The sequence below is a fragment of the Notamacropus eugenii genome, chromosome 3, assembly GCF_028372415.1.
Source record: "Notamacropus eugenii isolate mMacEug1 chromosome 3, mMacEug1.pri_v2, whole genome shotgun sequence".
Taxonomy (NCBI): domain Eukaryota; kingdom Metazoa; phylum Chordata; class Mammalia; order Diprotodontia; family Macropodidae; genus Notamacropus; species Notamacropus eugenii.
In genome coordinates this window covers 266510582-266532518 of record NC_092874.1, presented here as the reverse complement: position 1 = coordinate 266532518, position 21937 = coordinate 266510582, and the positions used below count along the sequence as shown (strand labels likewise).

General features: G+C 34.6%; 1 protein-coding gene across 1 annotated transcript in view; it reads right to left on the bottom strand.

Moving 5' to 3' along the window:
• ALX1 (ALX homeobox 1) overlaps nt 1-21718 on the bottom strand; it is a 31736-nt gene extending 10018 nt beyond the window's left edge. The window contains exons 1-3 of the mRNA XM_072655509.1: nt 20986-21718; nt 17129-17433; nt 13269-13397 (exon numbers count right to left, since the gene is read on the bottom strand). Of these exons, the coding sequence (XP_072511610.1) occupies nt 13269-13397; nt 17129-17433; nt 20986-21217 (666 nt within the window). The 5' untranslated portion in view covers nt 21218-21718. The remainder of the gene's footprint in view (nt 1-13268; nt 13398-17128; nt 17434-20985) is intronic.
• Nucleotides 21719-21937: the final 219 nt, after the last annotated feature.

Sequence of the window (21937 nt, the reverse complement as noted above, 5' to 3'; positions counted from 1 at the left end):
GAACCATGACAGTTGGGTTCAAGTCAGCCTCTGACCAGCCTCTAACTGGCTGCATGACCTTGGGAAAGTTGCTTAATTTCTCAATGCTCTAGAGAGCTCTTTCATACTCCAGTTTGCAGAGAGGGTGCCAGCCTGTATTGGTAGAGGGAATTCCCACATCATGGAATTCCCTATAGGAAAGAAATCAAAATTAGAGTCTGTAAACAATGCCTATCCCATTACCTAGAGAACTGTTCTTCACTCCTGAATGGTTTCATTGTAGCTCTACCTTAAGGAAATGCCTCAGATTAGAAGAAATTTCAGGTTCTCCTAAACACCTAAAAATGTATAATGCCCTGGGGTACCATAGCCAAGAACGACAACTATATCAAATATAGTTGGCCACATCCTCCTTTCATGTGAGTGTAGAAAAGAACCGCTTGTCATTAGATTTCCTTCTTTATTGTGTTTAAAAGGAGTTGGAAACCTCAAAACATTTCAGGTCATAATGTGCCTTGCAACATTTTTTAAAAGTTCTAGGGATAAATACGTTCAAAGCATTGTCTGGGGAACTAAGCCAACTGACTCCCATTAACATGAATGGAAGTTCAGCGAGCTTGCTATATACTTCTTTGAACATTTGAGTCTTAATGCTTTTTTTCTAACCAAATAAAAAAAGTTAGCACTTAATTATTGCATGGCTTTGGAATTTGGGGCTAGAATTCTACTCCCCTTCAGATTCTCTCTAAAGTGAAAACCAAGAGCATGTACATCTTTTCATGATGATCAGAGAAAAGGAGTAACTATAGAAAAGGGGGTTAAGGTCAAAATTACAATCAAGGTCTTTGCTATGAAAATATCTTTATCATTAGTATTTATGGAAAACATAAGTCCTATTACCATGTAATGATAGCTATATTATTGTTAAGGAAAAGGGGGTAATTACGATTACACAATGTTTAATTCATGAGCTTTCCCTGCTTTTTATTTATTTATTGTTTCCACTTATTTTGCTATTATGACTTTTGAGGAGGACAGGGTTCAAGCTTAATTTCCCCCCCCCCCCCGACCCTAAATTTCTGACTTTTATCCAGGGTGTCCTAAAAATCTCGGTGCAGTTTGAAGCTACATGGAATCTTTGGGGACACCTTCTATAGAACTTCAGAGTTGGTAAAACGTTCTAGTCACATGATCTTCACAACTCTATGAGCAGACACTTATTATCCCTATTTTACAAATAAGGAAACTGAGTCTCACAGCAGTGAAGTGACTTGCCCAAGGTCACACAACTATATCTAAGGGGGGATTTTATCTGGAGAAATTGAACCTACTTATCTATTCATCTGATAGGATGACTGAACTATTCAGACATAGTATTAACAGTTTTAACTATTCTAGATCCTTACTGTCTTAGCTGTTCTGTAGCCGACACTCAGTGATTCACAACATTAGTCATAGTGTTTTTATAGACAGTCACAGTGGGTTGCTTTTTTTTTGGATAGTGGGAGAAAATAATTGTACACAAAATATTTTGTTGGAATTCCAACAAATAGCCAAATCATCTGCCTAGTTTAATTTTACTAACCTCGCTTTCCTAAAACAATGAGATCTGCCCCAAAGTGGAATGGGCTACCTTCCATGTAATGAAAATCTCAGCATGAGAGGTCTTCAGTGGACTGAATGATTAGGTCTACCTCAACCAATGCACATAAAAAAATTAATTTGAAACTTGTAGTTTTAAAAAGTTAACCAGGAATACTGAGAGATTAAGTGATTTGCCCATGATCACCCTGCTAGTATTGATGATTTATCTGTAATTTTGTAGTTTTAAAGAATTAACTAGAGGCACTGAGAAACTGCGATGGCTATGGGGGTGCCCTAGCGCCCAGAGGGCCAGGCCTGAAGTCAACAAGTCTCATCTTTGTGAGTTCAAATCTGACCTCAGACACTTACTAGCTGTGTGACCCTGGCCAAGTCACTTAACTCTGTTTGCCTCAGTTTCCTCCTCTGCAAATGAACTGGAGAAGAAAATGGAAAACCACTCCTGTATCCTTGCCAACAGGAAGAGTAGGACACAGTAGGAAATAAAGTGATTTGCCCTTTGCCCCGGTGGCTAATAATGCTGTCAAAGGATTTGAATGCAAGTCTCCCCAATTTCATGATTGTCCCTCTCAGCCTTCTGACTCGCTGCTTATTGCTATGATAAACAAAACTAGAAGTAACTATCCATTACTCTGTGAATCTAGAAGAGAAACATATGTAAAAAAATGGATATTTTTTTTTACTCGCCAAGTCTAACAAGTTCACATGATGTTATGATACACATTTCTGCATATTAACACACCTGAAAAACGATTCAGAAGAAACCAATCCATGGAACCAAATGGGAATAAAAGAGGCTTGTGAAACACCTGGAAATGCATCAGTAAACATCTGCCCTTTAATTGAAAAACAAGCTCCAAACCTGACTTTTAACTATATTTATATTTCCAAAGTGGTCAGTTTGTTTGCTTATTTTTTTATTAATTTTTTTGTAAAGAAAGGGCTTCTATGCAGTAGTTGCAGATTAAGGGGAAAAAAATACACCTAGGAATATGGTGCCCTTCACACAAACATGAAAGATTTAAAAATAGACATATAGGTGATAATCTCCAGCCCTACAACTAAGAAAGGATATGAGATACCCAAGATGGTTTCACATATCTTACATTAAAGCAGAAAAGTAAAATAAATGAACATTCATGCTTTTCATTTCTGCCTTTTTGGTTTAATAACATGCTTTTACCTTAATTTCTTCCACTCAGTTAACCTAGACACCCTGTAAAAATTAATTAGCCCATTATCACCCCATATATACATCACCATAAAACTTTTTATTGTTTCTCTTGAAAAAAATTAATATGGTATCCCTCAAAAGCAGCTGAAATTTCCTAACATCTTGCTCCATTAATTTTACTCATATATAGAAGTCAGGGTAGTAATATGTTTAATACTTATTGAGATCAAAAAGAAGAAAGATCCACATAAAATTTACTTTTTAGAGTTGCATTATTTTTTTCAGGATATCAGTAAAATGGTGAGTTATTCAGAGCCCAGAAAGAGCAAATGAACATTCTCAAATATCTGATTTAATTTCAGTAAAAAAAAAACCATTCTGAGGTATATCTAGTGGTACAATTAATTTGAATTAGTTAACAGATCCAATTAATTCTATTTTACATATAGCCTAGGATATCATTGGTGGAGGAAGGAGGTACTGTTTTCTCAATATATACTAGTTAGTATCGATTTCTTTTCAGTTAAAACTGTCTAAAATTCAGTTACATTTCATAACATCTTCAAAATATTTTTTCTTCAAATGTTTCATAGTTAAAAATTTTCTTAATTTATCCTTAAACTAGATGGGATCTACAGTCTATTAAAAACTAGAAACTAAAGCCTGAAAGTCTGGTAAAGTATTGTATAGCTTATTTGATTTTCTGGTATGAAATTATTTATGAATGGCTATAAGAAAATGAATCTATAACTGCAGCTACTACGACTAACAGGCATTATATTATGTCTTCAGGTTACCAAAGCATTTTACACCTTCTCTTATTTGAGCTTCCCAATATCCTTAAGACCCTGGCACACCTCTACTCAATAATCTTCAGTGGTTTCCTAATCTCATAACCTGTAGATTCAGATATCACCTCCTTCCTTTTTGAAGTCCTTCACAAGTTTGCTCTAACCTATTTTTTTTTTTCTGGATCATCGTACATTACTCCTCCTCCTGCACTGTCCGACCTGGCTAAACTGGTCTTCAATCTGTTCCTCACAAATGACTCCCTCATCTCACAGCTCCATACCTCTTTCCTGGAATAGATCCTTTCCTCACTGCTTCCTATTAAAACATCCCTGATTCATTCAAAACACTGCTCATATACCAAGCCTTTTCTAACCCAGTCAACTGCTAATAACCTCCCTCTCAAACTACCTTGCATTTGGCTACATCGTATTAATATTTTCTATATTTATTTTGTATCTTCTTGAATGTGGCATTGTTTTACCCCTGATTAGAATGTAAGCTCCTTGCAAATAGAGATTATTTCATTCTTTCTATCTGTATTTCCAGTGTCACATGCTTAGTATATAGTAGGAGATTATCAACTTGTTGATAGGTACTATAGGTTTTATTTTACCTATTTACACATGGGAAAACTGAGGCTCAGGGAAGTTAAGTAACTTGCCCAGAGTCATACATTGTATAAGTCTGGTTTCGTACCTAGGTCTTCCTGAATCTAACTCCTGTACTCCATTACAACATGCTGCCACTAACTGGGTTCTCCACTACCATGAGTGGAGGGGCAAAAAAAATCTGATAGCTTTCAGCATTGGTTTTAAACTATTTGAAATTTTAAATATCTCAAATATTGAATTGGAGGAAAATTAGCTTGAGTAAAATAAAAAAATACCAATTGTATTTGTATCAAATTGTACAATTCAGTATAAATTGAATTTATTTTAAACCATTCCTACCAAATTTTCAAGTGTCTTTTGAAAGAAAAAGTTGTTCTAAGTGTAAAATGAGAAGAAAATATATTTTTAAGATCAAAAGTTAAGACATCACACTCTACAATAAAAATATACATGCCTGGATAGTTTCATACAAAATATGAAAATTTCAGATAAAAATGCAGGATGAATTCTGCACAGTTACCCTGATATTTTTTCATATTTCTGTTTTGTTTTCCTAGATTCACAGTTTTGATTCTACTTACTTCACCTTTAGTAGTTGTGACAGTCAAATGTATCATACCAATGACATTAAGTAATTTATTTCTTCAAATAAAATGTCAAAATAGCTTTATTAAGAATAAAAATAGTAACATGTAAGATGTGTCTTGTGCAACATTAATTTTTATTTATGAAATATTTCCTAATGATATTCTGCATAATTTGTGTGCTTCTTAACACATAATCATTTCCTTCTATAACTTATTTATATCTTAACAATAAAAATAGCTAATGTTTACATAGTGCTGTGTTTACAAATCATTTTGTATATAAATATTATTTCATTTGATATTTAAGAAAGGAATAAGAAAGTGTTCCTTGATTCATCAACACCTAAGTCCTCTTTATACTACAATTCCTCAAGTTTTAATAAAATTCTCATTAAAAATTTAAATATGCTATACTTCTTGCTAAGCACTTTAATTAATGGTTTAAGGGAAAAAATTAAATCACAAAAAATCAAATGTAACAAGGTTTGCCAAGATTTTGATAAAATGCATATTTGTACATTACTTTTTCTTTACCCTAAACTCATTACCTCTCAAATTATATGAGCTTTGAAATCTCGTTTGAGGAGGGGATCTCTTTCCAAAAGTGTGAATGGAGGTAACTATATGTGTCTTTTGTTTCTAAAGACAACACATTTGGAACTTTATTTTTGCAATTTTAAAATTAATTCTTCTGTATCTTTAAAAAATATTGATTTGAATCTGGTTTAAGAGTGAAAGTATATTATGATATCTAGGAAGAGATATTATAATATATTATAATATTATTTCATAGCCAATATAAGGTAAAGAAACACTGTATACAGGGAGTATCCAGTACAACTTGCTCCATTTTAATAGAATAAATTGTAAATTTAAGCCTCTAGTCTGTATATCCTCAAAAAAAGGTTACAGCTTCCTATTTTATCACAGAGTACAAATATTCCTCTTTCAACTGGTCTGATGAGCTAATTTTGCCATTCTGCCATCCTCCATTTCTTCTGATAAGTTTCCATTATATTCATTAATTTACTTGTTTAATCTTCCTCTAATATAGAGAGAAATGGACAATTCCAGTAAAAATGTTATGATCATTAATATTTAAATTCTTTTCCTTCCTTTTCTTTGTTTGTTTCAGATCCAATGAAATTCATTTATGATTTAATTTGTTATGTATTCTAGCTCATTTTGTCATTTTCATAATCCAGGAGATACAACCAAATTATTTACTATCCCATTTCATTACATGGTGGGGGGAGAAGTGGGAGGAGTGATACCACTAATCTCTTAGAATTTTGTAATTATCAGTAAACTAGAAATTATTCAGTGTTGCTCAATACTTATATCCAAGAAATATTTCAAAAATTTCACTTCACCTCATCTATTTCCTTCATTTCTATTTTTAAAACAGTATGTGTAGCTAATCTCATCCTGCCTCTTAGCAACTTTTCAAGTGCTCCTTATTTTTCCCATCACATTTACAATTGACATTAGTTCAATATGGGGTAGAGGACCCATAAAATATGTTTAACAACTGAGTGAAGCGATCATTTTGTTGCCCTAGAAGTTCTGAAGCTTTGGAGTCTAAAAGGAATGCCTGAATTATCACCACTCACCAGGCACACCCATGGGCCATTCCACTGGAAAGTTGATAATCATTTAACTTTTCCTGAAGGCAACTATAGATTTCTTGCCAGCAATGAAAGGATTGGGGTTTGATCATTTGCTTTAAATTGTGGATAAAATCTATTGGAAATGCACTGAGAGAAAAACGATATTTTTTTCCAAATATTCAAATTGACTAAGTTTAAAGCTTTCACTAAATTGAAATGTTAAAACTTACTCATTGGCTTCCTAATTTAAAATTTAAAAAAGCAGGGATATAATAATTCCATTGTAAGTCACTTAGCATTCATTAAGCACTTGCTACATACTGCATATTATGTTTGGAGTATTTTTTTAAAAAGAAAAGCTTCCTGGCATTATTGTGTTCAAATAAATTCAATTTACTTTGGTTCAAGGTGAAGTTTAAGAATAACACAAAAATACATGATGGAAGAACGGAAACTAGGATTTGGGTGTCATTATTTTTCAGAATTCTTTTAAAAAATGTATGAACACCTTTCCATTACAATCTTCTAATTAGCATTTGTTAAAGACAAAAGTAAGGAAAGCAGCTCAATTTGTGTTTTAAATCAATGCTGATGACCCTGGAAATGATGTATAATTACAAAGCAAGGGTTGGCACCTCTGCTTTGATCTCCTGTTAACAAGCGTTTTTAAGGAACTTAGCACAACTAGAGAGCGACCAAGCAATCAATCACTTTTTTTTTTGTCTTTCATTCAATGAACATAAGATTTCTTTATGATCTTGCACTGGATGCCCATAAATATCATATATAGAGTTTTGGTAAACTAAAACTTTCCTAAATAATTACTACTCTAAGCCCTTTTTGAAACTTTTGGAAGAATAGAATTTTTCTCATGAGAATAAATCAGGGAGAAATTCAGAATATACTGAAACTTTCCCACAGGAACCATATTGGGTAGTCCTAATTCAAGAAAAAAAAAATTAAATTGAATTGAATTTTTCCTTTAGTTGTAACGAGCAAACAGGCTCCCCAGATAGTAAATTCAACTGCATGTTTGATTAGATTTAACTGCCACACATGTGAAAATTGAAACCATTTCCCTGATTCTAGGTTGGCAATGGGGGAAAAAATGGTCTTATAAGACCATTCTAGCAATTTTTGCAAACAAGTCTTCCATGCCTGTGTTCCATGCAGTATATTTCATAAAATGCCTATGCTAGAATATAAAATACTATATTCACTAGTATAATGGCAAAGAGTGACTCTGACTTTTCTACTTTACAAAAACATAGGTATCTATGTAAATTGTTCAGGTTTAATTTTAAACTATGATTCCATGATTTAAACTATGATGTAACAAGTTTAGGAACAAAATGGCTATTTCTTTTTTGGACTCAGATGTTTTAACTGAGGAACCGTATGGTGCATTTGAGAGAGTGATGAACTCGCAGTAGTGAGGAAACTAAGGTTCAAGTCCATCCCCTGTAATTTGTGTGTAGTACCTGCCTCTCAGGATTTTTACAGGGATTAGATGAGATATTTGGAAAGCACATAGTGTGATGACTGGAATATAATAGTGCTTAATAAATGCCTATTTCTTTCCCTTGTTTACTAGCGATGAGACTTTAGGCAAGTCACTTACATTTTCTAAGCCTCCATTTTTTTTCTGTCTGTGAAATAGGTACTAAACTCAGAGGGTTGTAGGGAGGACAATGTATGTAAAGTGCTTCGTAAACTCTGAATCAGCCTTCATAAACAACATCCACATTTTGTAGGCCTGTTGTCTGAAAACATTTCATAATCTGTCATGCCTGAAATGTATTATTTCTTCATTTCTGTTCTTGGAATTCCTATCACCTATAAAAAGTCTTTCCCCAAGTTGTTAATCATTCTACCTCCCCTGGAAATTACATTATATTTGTTTTGTCTATATTACGTACTTACTTATATGAGTTTATGTTGTTTTCTTGATAGAGTATAAGCATCCTGAGGGCAGAAGATTGTTCTGGCACTTTACAAGAGTATCTAGCACAATCCCAGGCATGTGGATACACTTAATACATGCATGTTGATTTGGGCTAAAGGGACTTTAGAAATCATTGACCCCTCTGCTTTTCTTAATAACCAAACTGAGGTCAAGGTGTTGTTTTTTTTAAAGATCCCTCAGCCTAGTTAGCATCAAAACAAGGATTAAAGTTCCCATAATTGGTCACTAAGACTTTTCATTTTACCAACTCCATATGGGCAAACAATAAAATGGTTATGCTCAAGAAGTGAACATCTTCTTGGCACAAATCATGAATGCAGGTAAATCTAATATTTATATAATATTAGAAGTAATGTAGGCACAAAAATGATGGATGGTGGGGAAGAGCTGTTCTATTTCTTAGGAATTTCATGATGTGACAACTTAAATGTATGGACATGTTGCCATAAAGGACATTTAACTGTATTTTCACCAACTTCAGGCATTCTTGTTTGTTTATTGATACGATATATTACTACACTAAAGAAAAGTCTAGAGAGCCCTTACTTTTCTTTAAGAAGTAGATCAAGCATCATCTTCTATATGAAACCTTCCCTGATCTCACCAACTAGTGTCATCTGTCTCAAATTATTTTGACTTTAGCTACTCTGTATATATTTAGTAATTATCCATTTTATTTATGTCAAATGTACATATGCATGTGTTTAGGCATTCATATATGTATTTTTATATTACTATGTCTATGTGTATACCCACATATATGAATATGTTTGTATATATGTATGAATGTGTATATACATGCATGTGTATAGACGTACACATGTGCCTATGTGTGCACATATATGTATGCACATATATCCACAGACATATGTATAGTATACATATATGTATACATATGTGTATGTGCACATTTGTACACATATACAAACATATCTGTGTGTTTGGATATATATCTTGTGTTCGTGCATGCATATGTGTTGTATATATGTATATACACACATACATGCACACACACATGCACATGCACACATCTCCTCCATTAAAATGAAAGATTCTTATGAGCAAGCATTATTTCACTCTTTTCATGTGTATCACAGTGCCCTGATCCATAGTACTTACTTAATAAATACTTTTGGATTGATGGATGGACTACCATATCAGATGGTTCAAAGTTTAATTGTCATAATGGGGGAGGGAGAATCTCATAGGATCATAAAGCTAAAACTTGAAGAGACTTTGGTGGCCATTCAGGCCTGCTCCCTTCATTTCAGAGACAAGGACACTGAGGCCCAGGGAAGTTCAATGACTTGAGCAGAGTCCCATGGCTAATGTTTGTCTGAAACAGGACAGTTCTCATGAGTCCATAAGTGTAGTCCTCTTTCCACTGAAAGCTCTTTTCAACAGTTTTCTCTGATCCTTTATTTTGTCAGAAACAGTGAAATTTGACAAGAATGAGGGCCATCAACATGCGTACTCATGAAGAGTCACAATTGTTAGAACTTCAGAGATTATTTACTCACAAAATATAGAGCTGGAAGGGACCTTAGGAATCATTTGGGTCAAGAATGATATTTTACAATGAGAAAACGGGCCCCCAAGGAGGTACAATCACTTGTCCAAGTCTGTTGTTCATTGAGCTAGAATTCCAAACTAGATCTTTGTTTCTCTCTATTGGAAGTTCTCTATATTACAGTTTCTCTGAGGACTGCTACCGCTTTTGTTGAGGGTAAATAAAGTGAATTTGTTTGGAAAGTATATCCATTGCCTGAATTACCTTAAAACTTCTTTGTATGTTGCTAAGACTGAATGCTTCTACCAGATTTTTCATTCTTTTATTTTGTTATTCTGCCTCCAACTTTTTCTAATGCTTAACTATTCTTATAATTAGTCACAGTAATCAGATTAGATTTGCTGTTGCATTGGATTCTTGGATTCTACAATAGTTTCCAGTATAAATTTCTATTTCTAGGCCCCATGAAAAAAGTTTCCTCCGGGCTGAAGCTTGGCAGACATGAGTTCAGCCTGGAAATGATTTTTTAAACCAAATCAGAAAAACTTCAACTCTACTTCCCTCCCTCTTTGGAATCAGTAAAATAAATAAATAAAAGTAAATTAAAAATTGGGATGTTTGTATGTATCCTATGCATGAAACCATGATTTGAATTTGCAAATTCATATACATTTGATATTTTATTCCATGTTTCATCCACTAAACCACATCAGTAGCATTTCTTTAGGACTAAAAATTAGTTCAGTGAGAGAAATATATTTGTGTATGTGTGTCTTCCTGTCTTGACTTTTTAGTACTTTTTTTTGGTGTTAATAAAATCCACTAAGTTCATTTTGTCAATCAATTATTGTTTTTTCAATGTCTCCATTCTAAATTTGGCTATGCATAAGAGTCTGACCAAGCTGAGATTAAATCAGTAGAAAACTTTGGTATATCTATAACAAGAAGAAAGAAAACAAGAATGATCTTAACTAGCTCATTACTTTTCTGAGGCATTTCTAAACCAATCCTCCTTCTTTGGGATACCATAACAAAAGCAAACAAAAACACAGCATACCCCCAAACACCATGCAACTGTGTATTCCCCTTTCTACTTTAGGTTCCAACTCTATGTTACTTAGTGAATCCTCAGTAATAAGGCAACAAAGTGTGATATTGTTGTGGATATGAAAATGGAGATACAAAAAGGAAGACAATAGATTAAGTAGAGATAAAGTCATAAAAGAGAATAATATATAAAAAGGAGGGTAGGAGATAAAAGAATAGAGCTGAAAGGAATTGTATAGAGAAAAAGAGTAGAAAGGAAGCATAAAATTGTTAAATGGAGAAGAAAATATTTGAGGAAAATGAAAAAATAAGGCAAGACAAAATAAGCTATCCACTATTATTCTGTGCTCTTCCTTTTGAGAAACATTCTGCATCCAATGTTTTGCATGTTAAAATACCACTTGGGTATAACCCTTTGATAAGCAATTTTGAGAGATATGTACCAATAACTCTATGACCCTTATTTGCTTAAATAATGGCAGCTGGAAAAGACTCAATAAAACATTTCTCTATTGGTATTTTGATAAATCTTTAAACTTAAAATGTTTAATAAATATATACATCCTACTTTTCTCTACCGATTGCCTTATATTTGTTAAAGTCCTTAATGTTTATTGTGTTTCCTCAAATATATTGTAAACTCCTTGAGGAAAGAACCATGCTTTTCATTTCTTTGGCAACTCACCTTCTCGGACACTCACAGCATTTTGCTCTATGACAAGCACAGAGTGGTATAAATATTTAAATTTCCCATCCATGTGATGCTAAGATTAAAAATAAAAGGAGTTGCCATCTCTCAAAGAATAAAGGGAAAGGTATAACAAACTCATATATTTTAAAAGATAAAAATTAAAACAAATAGATGATGGAATTAAGATGCATGATGAGACGTAGTTTTGGACACGATTAGTATGGCGATTTGTTTTATTTGACTACGTATACTCCTTACAATGCTGTTGTTGTTTTTTTATTGGGGGGGGGATTGGGTAGGAGGGAGAGAAAATGTGCTTGTTAATTTTCAACAAAAAATAAAAGTTATATAACAAATGAAAACCTGGCATTTCTTAAAGCAAGAACCTGATTTGACCCCTGATTCTTCTAGCATCCTGGGCCACATCCAGTCATCCTGATCGATATCTGGTCACTGGACCCAGATGGCTCAGGAGAGAAAAGTAAGGCTGGTGACTGCACAGCCCTCCCTCACTCAAATTAAAGTCAGTTGCAATTCTTATCATTTCCACACAACCACACAGACACAACAACCTAAAGAGCCAAGGAAAGAAGACATTTGGGATAACACACTATCTAGTAGATATATCCACAAAGACCAGAAAGGCCCTCCATTCTAAAACCTCATTCATGGAAAATGCAAAAAAGACAAAAATCACATGAAGTCAAAAGTCAAAACCCATGGCCAAGATTTCACCTATATGTTCAGAGTATTATAAAGGTTTCAGCTTTGTAAATTCATCTTCGTACTTCAATATCACTCATTTAATCTAACTGATTCCTATGTATTTTTCAAGTCATATGCTACATTATATAGAATGACATGCCTTGAAATTAAAGATCTTAGGGTATGATATGGTCATGTTTATGCTGAGGATTCTATAACAACCACAAGTGCACAGGAATAACTTTTAAAAAATTAAAATATATAGGAATATATACTATATCCACATGTTCCCCAAACATGTATGCTTCTAATAGATAATATATAATAGATATATGGATTTTATATGTGTGTATCCATATATGTGTGCACATATATGTATACATACACATGTGGTTGCATAATTAAGAATCAGCCAAGGTAATTGCAAATCTTTCAAGATGCTCCAATGAAGGGATAAGCTTTTAACCCTGAAAATGAAATAGTCAAAGAACAAATGCAAACTAGTTTTTACAATTTCAGGTCTAGCTACTACAATTATTTTGGACTGCTCAGAGGAACTAAAGACAATAGGAGTCTATGGGAAAATGAACAACATGACTGGTCCAGGGTTAAAAACAAAGACAGCAAAAGAAAACAGATGCTTTGGCTAGAAGTGATGGTTTCATGGAACTGTTTCCACATTGGGCTATGGTTCATCAAACAAAGCCCCAAAGGTATCATGCCATACAATGTTTTATTTATCATAATAGTTACCAAAGGATTTGAAGAGTGAAAGTGTACAGTTGTGTACAACAGCTTCCAAAAGGGACATTCTATATATGCTCATCATTTAAGAAAAAAAAAGTAATGAAATCAATGGGACAAAGACTAAAAGAAAAGATTAATTCGTGAAAAAGATTTTAGATGTAATAATCTGTGCATTTAATCTTGTTTTGATATATAACAAATTACTGAGTGTGATATCATCTTCACTATTCCATGTTATTTATCATACCTGTGGGTAGCTGTCAGTCCGTGGTAAGACAGAAATATCATAGGTGGCAGCAAAATGGCTTTTAGCATGTTGTATTTGGCCATAACGTTCTCTTTTTCTCCACTTAGCTCTTCGATTTTGAAACCAAACCTATATGAGAGAAGCAGAATGTTGTTAAAGTTCCTGGCACATAGAAAGTATTTCATAAGAGCCTGTTGTCTTGCCTCACATAAAAGAAATAACTGAAAAGCCATGTAAAATGTATGACAAAACAGCCCAAATACCACAAAAGTACAGAAACATAGACCCACAAAGCTTCTTTCAAAATCTGTCTCCATTTCCAAAGAAGACTGTCAGTCCTAACATTTCTGTTCCATCCTATCTAAGATCTTGTAGTAGTAAGCATTCTAGATGTCTCTCTCAAGTAAAAGTAAGAGTAAAAAAAGGAAAAGTAAAAACAAATCATATAGATTATCCATATGTATTTTGAAATATTCCAGTATTTCAGATTTTCTGCCTATTTTGATAGACGGAACAGAAAGAGCATTAGACCAGATGACCTGGCTTTGCCAATGATTAGCTAGACGACTTTAAGCAGTTTTCTGAGAATCTGTTTTGTCAATGGTAAATAGGGTCATTCGACTCGATTGCTTCTATGGGCTCTTGCAGATCTGAAACTTTGTGAATTATGTAACCTCATGAGGATTCCAGATCCAAAATTCTTCAAAGCTGAAACTCTTTGAGATATTTTTATTTTAGAGTTTTAAAATACGGCCATTAAACATCAGCCCAACCTGCCTACCTGATTTGGATATTATCTGGTTGAGTAGAAGAATGCTAGAATAAGGCAAGTCATCAAAATAAAACCCCATGCATATGAATCTGGATTTAATTCATTTCACAAAGTGATGCATATTGAGAGATAAATATAAAGATATCAGTATTAGGCAGCAGATAAAATATTCTGGCTCTTGACAGAACTGGACACTTATTGACTTTATTTTTTATTAGATATAAATAATGGGAGCAACATTTAGAACTCAGCTATACATAGGTGTTGTTTTTTTAAATTCATGAGGCATATAGATTTGCTAGGTACATGGGATGTACCTATAAGTTTTAATTTTTTTTCTTATTAAAACTAATATGCTTTTAAATATTTTCAAAATTAAAACAAAATAATTAAGACAAAAGTACCTCAAATCTTGAAAGCTCAAATTTTTCTCTGACCTCTGTCAACAACTCCATCCAGTGGGCAAATCACTGATTTTTCTTCTACAAAGTAATATTTTTAAAAATTTCTAATGCATTCCCAAAGAAATATTGTTACATTTATATGTACAATGTTACATATTTTGAAGTTGAAGGCCTAAAGACAATTTTTGTCTGTAAATATATATTTAATTCACTGATAGAATATACAAGTGGTCTAACTGAAGGTGCCTAAGTAGGGGTTACCCCAACTGATATTTGATAAGCATATTTCTAGATTTTTTTAAAACTTCCAATGTTCTTTGAAACATAACTGTTTTTAAAATGTGGCCTACTTATCGCGGACCTAGATGGAAAAGAAATATGAAAAATGTACAGCTGAACAACCTTCTACGAAAGATGACTTGAACTTTTCACTCTGTGTGTGTGTGTGTGTGTGTATGTGTGTGTGTGTGTGTTCTCATGTCTACTCCTATGGTCTTTACCTTTTCAGTTCATGATGGTCTAAATGCTTAGAGATGCTTTAAACACTAGTTTGATATTTCAGTGTAGATTACAGATTTAACATAGTACTTTGAAAAACTGATCACAAAATCAAAACAAGTTACAGGAACGTACCTGTTGAACATATTTTTCACAGGAGTCACTTGATAAATTTGTATTATTCATCAAGCCTGGGGGAGGAGAGAGAGAGAGAGAGAGAGAGAGAGAGAGAGAGAGAGAGAGAGAGAGAGAGAGACAGACAGAGAGACAGAGAGACAGAGAGACAGAGAGAGACAGAGAGACAGAGAGAGACAGAGAGAGAGACAGAGAGAGAGAGAGACAGAGAGAGAGACAGAGAGAGACAGAGAGAGAGAGAGAGAGAGAGAGAGAGACAGAGAGAAAGAAAGAAAGAAAGGAAGGAAGGAAGGAAGGAAGGAAGGAAGGAAGGAAGGAAGGAAGGAAGGAAGGAAGGAAGGAAGAAAGGAAGAAAGGAAGAAAAAGAAAGAAAGAAAAGAAAGAAAGAAATAAAGAAAAAAGAAACAAAAATCCCCTTCTGTCTCCACAGGAGGCACCAAGAACATACTAGGGGAATTTATTAATGAGCTTCTTTCATTGAAAAAAAGACCTCAACAATCTCCTTAAAATGGGTGCCAATTACTACATTGACGAGAAGCAGGAAAGTGAACAACTCAGATAAATTAGGTTCAAGCTGGCTCTCTGCATGGACTCAGGACAAAAAAAATTAAATTGGATCTTGAATCAATATTTAAGGGGAAAGCAGGTAGTATGCATAGTCGATGTGTTTGTGTGTGGACATATGACATATGTCCACATAATATAACTTAATATATAATAACCAAAGGAGAAAGGGTAAATATATATTCATATTTTAACTTATTTTTTTTGCAATTCACAAAATTCTTTTTGTATTGTTTCCCCAGAAATTAGCTCAAGATAAAATAACCATTTGTCTCCACAAATGAAAACAAAAATCTGCTGCTTGTTATCCGTACGTTGCCAGATGTTGTACTTAATGATGTAAGGGTCTTATAATTACTTATTCTTGTGATGGAATTCTGTTATACTCAGGATAGAAATCCCCATTGCTTTTCCTGCATATTCCTTTCCTAATGATTAATCAGAATTGCTAAATTCAGTACTTTCCTATGAAAAGCAGGCTACATATACACTGCAAAGAAAATATACAGTCTCTGGAGTGTTTGTTGACATTATTTGCTTTATAAACCTTTAGTTATATTTCAGGCAACATTGAAAAAAGGAAAAAAAGCCGTAACATAAGAAAAGTTAAAACTAAATCTAATGCAAATAATATAAACAGATGAAGTATAATGTTACGCCAGTTTTGATTTCTATTTTTAAAACTATGAACATATTTAGGCAACATTCTTTTAAAAGGGAACATTCAATTTTCCAGCTTGATGAAAAAAATATTAAAACCTTTGAAAGGTAAATTTAACAATGTCTAATAAAATCACTATAAAATGAAACAATGCTCACTGCTTCTGGATGGATATGAAATAACTTAATGTTCACAAGTGTAATAACTTATATTTTATAAGTACAGATTAGCAACAAGTGAAATTAGAAAATTTGTACAATTTAATTTTTAACACTCTATTTTAATAATATCATTTATAGAACAACCATATAAAAATATATCTGTTATCACATCTTTTTTCTCTTTATTAGGACATGCAATATAAAAAAGTAGCATGAGTACATATTTCTTTGATATTATGTATATGTACACACACATATATATGAAAAATAGTATCCTCCAAACTATCCTCAAGAAATAGATTTAAAAGTATGCCATATTTTAGAAAGCTGCAATTTTTTTATTAGCATTTAAAAATTATTTTGCTTCTTCCCCTCCCCCTTGGCTTTATTAGATCTTTGCTACCTATGATTAACAAATGAAAAGGCTCTCTTAATATTATTAAATGGTTAGTTTTATATTGTTTGGATCAACTGCAATATTCATTTTTCTAAAGAAAATATGGTTTGACACATATCCCTTTTAAAGAGAAAAGTAGTTTTAGTGGAATATGCTAACTTTCTATTTAACCTTAGTCACGGATTTTCTTCCTCTGAGGTTAAAAAATGCGGTTACTCAATTATGCCAACATTAATTCTTTCCTTTTTAAGACTAATCAAGTCTGTACCTGGACTCTGGCCTCAGTAAGCTCTGTCCTCAGAGCAAGCTGTTCTCTGACATACACATCAGGATAATGTGTTTTCTGGAAGACTTTTTCCAGCTCTTCCAGCTGCAAACTGGTAAAGGTGGTTCTATGTCTCCTCTTCTTGCTGCTGGATACATTGCTGTCACATTTATCACCAAGTTCATCCAGTTCTCCTTTTTCCTGCATCCCTTTGACTGGAGACATCCTGAGGCTGTTACAGTTGTCCATGGCTCTATTTAACTCTGTGTGCAGAGGCTGTCCTTCGACTTTAGTAATCCCATAGTTCACTGGACCCAGGGGGAAAATAACAAGTCTTAAGACTTAATAGACAAACATCCTTGAAGAAATAGAGTTTATAGTGTAGAGCATTAGGAAGATGTTGGTGTTAAGGAATTGGGAAGGGGAGATGGGGATCAGATACAAACCAGTATTATTTCATTTTCCTTTTCTGGTTCTTTAATATGATATTAAATTTTAAGTGTAGCAATTGACATGAATCTATCAGTCTAATGATTTTATAATGCACATAATTAATACAAGCTTGCCTTAGTTTCTAATAAGTTGAAAAGTAAGGCAAATAAGCCCAGGGCTCTGCTTCCAGAGACATGTTCTTCCAACTAAAACCTTTGTACAATTGGTAATATAGAGGGGATTCCTACACACACACACACACACACACACACACACACACACACACACACACACAGCCCCCATGTACTGAAACAGTTCCTGATCTTGAGGTGAGAGCAGTCTTAACCTTAAGAGAAATCCAGACTAAAAAAATATTCAATGGCGAGGGAAGGGGAAGGTGGGAGTAGAAAAAAAGAAAGAACTTAGGGTAAATTGGTAAATTTGGATTTTTAAGAAGAGCTAAAACTTTTTAAAGTTATCTTTCTCCTTTGAATAGACAGAATTGAAGTGCTTCAAAAAGAGAAAAGAGGTGTTTTCTTTTAAATCTACACCTTGACACAGAATGTATAAACTTGTTTAGGAGGTATTATTGAATTGATATTAGGTGCTATTCATCAAACCCCATAATTTAGATTTCCGTCCCTCATCCAGGATCTGCAATTTGGCAATTTAAAACTATTTCCTCAATGTTTTTCATTAATCTCACATTTAAATTCATGACAAATATAAAAAGCATATTTAAGGGATCTAATTATTTTAAAAACCTATGTTTCCTAACTATTTTCAGAAGTTTTTTTTTCCTTTAAAAGAGACTGTCCACTGATATAAGACTTAAGGAGAGGCCGTTAGAATTAAAAAAAAACAAAAAAACAAAAACACAACTTGTAGCTTTTCCTAAACAAGTCCCTTCTTGGGATAACTTATAACTCATATAATATCCTCTAAAACTAAAAAGTTCTTCTTGTTTCCCTGTACCCCCACAAATGGGGGGGGGGGGGAGGTGAGAGATACAGAAGTAAAATATCTAGTAAAACATTACAAAGGATGGTATCTGGTATGCTGTTACGGGTTGTTTTAGGGTTCTCTCCCATTCTTAATAATATCCTAGGGATTTGATTGCAAGCATGTATCATAATTTAAACCAAAAATTTGTCACAAAATTTTAGACATAAAGACATAAAAATTATATATATATATATATATATGTATATATATATATATATACATATATATATATATATATATATATATAAAGGAAAAATAAGACCTAAAGTCTGAAAACTAAGGCATCCTTTTCCTACCTCTACACTGGAGTTTCCATTTTCCATTTCTCTTTTTCAAGTTATCTGTCTATTTTAAAGCATTTCAAGCAGCATTCAAAACACATCCCCCTTGAACTCCAACATAGCTCTTAGCTACTGTAACATCTTTTCAAAGCAAGTAATTAAATACTGTAAATGCGCTAAAAATGATAAAGATTATGAACTTATGTCTACATGTATAATATAAGGTAGAGAATTTAGATATTTAACTACCAAGGGTGGGAGAGCATCTCAAGAGAATGGGAAGAGGACTTTAAATTCCAAAGAACTGAGGAACTAATTCACCAGATCACCTCTTAATTAACCTGAGGGGTGAGGGGGATTTATTCTCCAAGTGTCACTCTAGGAATTTTTTTCAATTCACGATATTTTTTCCACTATATATTTTGAAATATATAAAAATCGAAATATTTATGTCAGTTAAAATACTGACGATGATTCTATTTTCAATGATCAACAAAGAGAGCCCGTCTTTTAAAAAAATCTGACAATTCAAGTAGTTTATGTTTATAACTAAGAAACAGATGAAAGTAGTGTGTACTACACATCTTAGGAAAGCCAATGAACCAGTTTATATTTTTGATAAATTTCTTCCTGATTGGATTGTCTCTAAATGTCTTTCAAAATATGTGCTGAGAGGTAGAAGCTAAATATTTATATAGTTTCAACATTTTTCAAAGAATCTTTTTAAAGTACTTTCTCAAACTTGAAGCCCGAAAATAGAAGCAAATTTCAATGGACAGGGAACTCGCAACACCATGAAAGGGGGCTACTGCGGTGGAGTTTTTTGACAGCTTTGGAACCCTCATTAAAGTGAGGGGACTGGGTTGGTGGTGTGGAGGACTTGTTATAAATACCTCCCGTTTAACTGGTTTGTTGTTTTAAAAGAACCCGCAGCTTACAGGTTAACTGTGGTATATATATACAATGATAAGGAAAAAGTTCTCTTGGAATTGTAAACGTGCCTTAACTGTCACATCTGAAATAATAGGTTAGCATTCACTCACAAGATAGAAAAGATAGATGGTCTGTTTTGATAACATTTGGACTCGGATATAGAGGGGCGCATTTGGAGTGGAAGCGGTTGCCCAAAACAGCGAAGCAGTCCCAGAAACTCTGGGTCCTGTGACTTTTAAAGTACAGTGTTTGGGAAAAGAGGGCGATGAAAGCTGAATTGAAAAGAATTGTACTTGGAGAGATTGGGGGTGGGGGCATCTTGAGGGTGAGAGCGGCCCAACCCGAAGCTCGTCAGATTGAATTGCTGTTTTTATTTGTTTGTTTTAAAGAAAGATCGACCAAGTTAGATTCGAATCTGTATTTATATGTGTGTGCATAATACATATGCATACATGTTTATGTTTATGTATGAATATATACATATAAGTGCAGATATGTGTGTGTGTGGATGTGTGTATGCGTCTTCAGGGGTCTGGTGCGCGCTTCTGTACCGCCATCAACCCGCCAACATTTGACAAGAAAATAATGTCATTTCCTGGACCATAAAAAGGGGATTCGCCACAAGCTAGCTCAAATCTGACCCGTTACACGTGACGACAGCGATCTTCTCTAATGGATTTTGATCGATTTCTGTTAACTGAGGGCTGCGTGGAAAGGAAATACCCTTCCTTGACTCAATTAGGCTGTCCTTTCCTCCCTATCTAGGTACCCAGGGCATCCCCAAGGAAAGGTGGCGTCGGATCTCAGAATGGGAGGAGAAGGGGACTGCGAGAGAACTGAAGCAACCCAGGGGAGAATCGAACTGAGCCGAAAGGGACTCAAATAGCTCTTTTATCCTTCCCATATTTCGGCAATAAGGGTAGAAGGCAGAGAGGATCTGGGGACTGAATGTTCCTTCGCCTCGCAAAAATCTCCCTTAGTCTTAACACGAGATCCTAAAAGGGGAGGGGGGGCACCATTGCAATTCTACCCGTTTTTCCTTCTTTCCTCCTTTCACTTCATTCCCTTTTCTCAGAACTATCTTGTGATACCCTTCCTTCTTTCCTTCCTTCCTTCCTTTCTTTTCTTCTTCCTTTCTTTCTTTGACAGCGAAGTTCGGGGAAGTGGAAAGCTCTGGGAGGGAGTCAATCTACCATGGGAAAGACTCACCATTATTCTCCTGACAGGGAGATGTCCTGTCCAGTCTCACATGATGCTCTGCCCTTTGGAGAGGATTGAAGGCCTGCACACATTTGCTGGCGGAGGTTTTGCTGTAAAAGGTCTCATTGTCTAAAGTTTCCATAACGTGCTCCAAAGTGCCTCCTGCTCCCATGTAAAAGTCACTGTTTTTACTCGGCTGGTTTTTCAGGGCAAACTTCTCGCTCAGAAAATCCATAATCATCTAAGGCTGGTGCTAAGCCTCCTCTGGAAACACAGAGGCTGGACTGTAGGCTGGGGGAGGGAAGGAGGGAGGGATAGAGGGAGTGAAGGACGGAGAGAGGATGAGGAGAGAAAGGAGGAAGAGGAGGAGGAAGGGAAAGAGAAAGCTCCGGAGCTGTTTTCACTCTGAGTCTTTAATTTGTCTTGTCTTGAAAGGGGGGACCCGAAGTTGCTTTTATATCTTGAAACGCAGCAGGGCTCTTCGAACTGCCTCCCATTCCTAATGAATATGAAAATAGGCAGCAGCCTAACTCCACCCCAGATTCTCCCCACCACCACCACCACTCCCCCTGCCCCAAACCTAGTTCTAGTCCAGAGACGGAAGGAAGATCCAGGCCCCTGTTAGACAGCTTCACTCCAGACAGACAAACACAGAGAGGGAGGAGGGGTTGGCACAAACGCAGCAACTTTGCCCTGCCGCTTTGGACTGGCATTTCTGAGATTTGTAAGATAAAAACAAAAATTCTTCCCCTACACACACACCCTCCATCTCCCTCCTCCCTTCTCCCAGTTTTCCCCCCACCCCCCAAACCCTCCGTCACTCTTCTTCCTTCTTTCTCCTCGGACACTAGCTCCTGGAAAGATTTAGAGACATCGCAGAAACTTGAAAGTGAGTAATGCTCTAAAGGGCTTTTATTTCATCAGTAAATCGCTTATGTAAAAGATCCACATTAATCCAAAG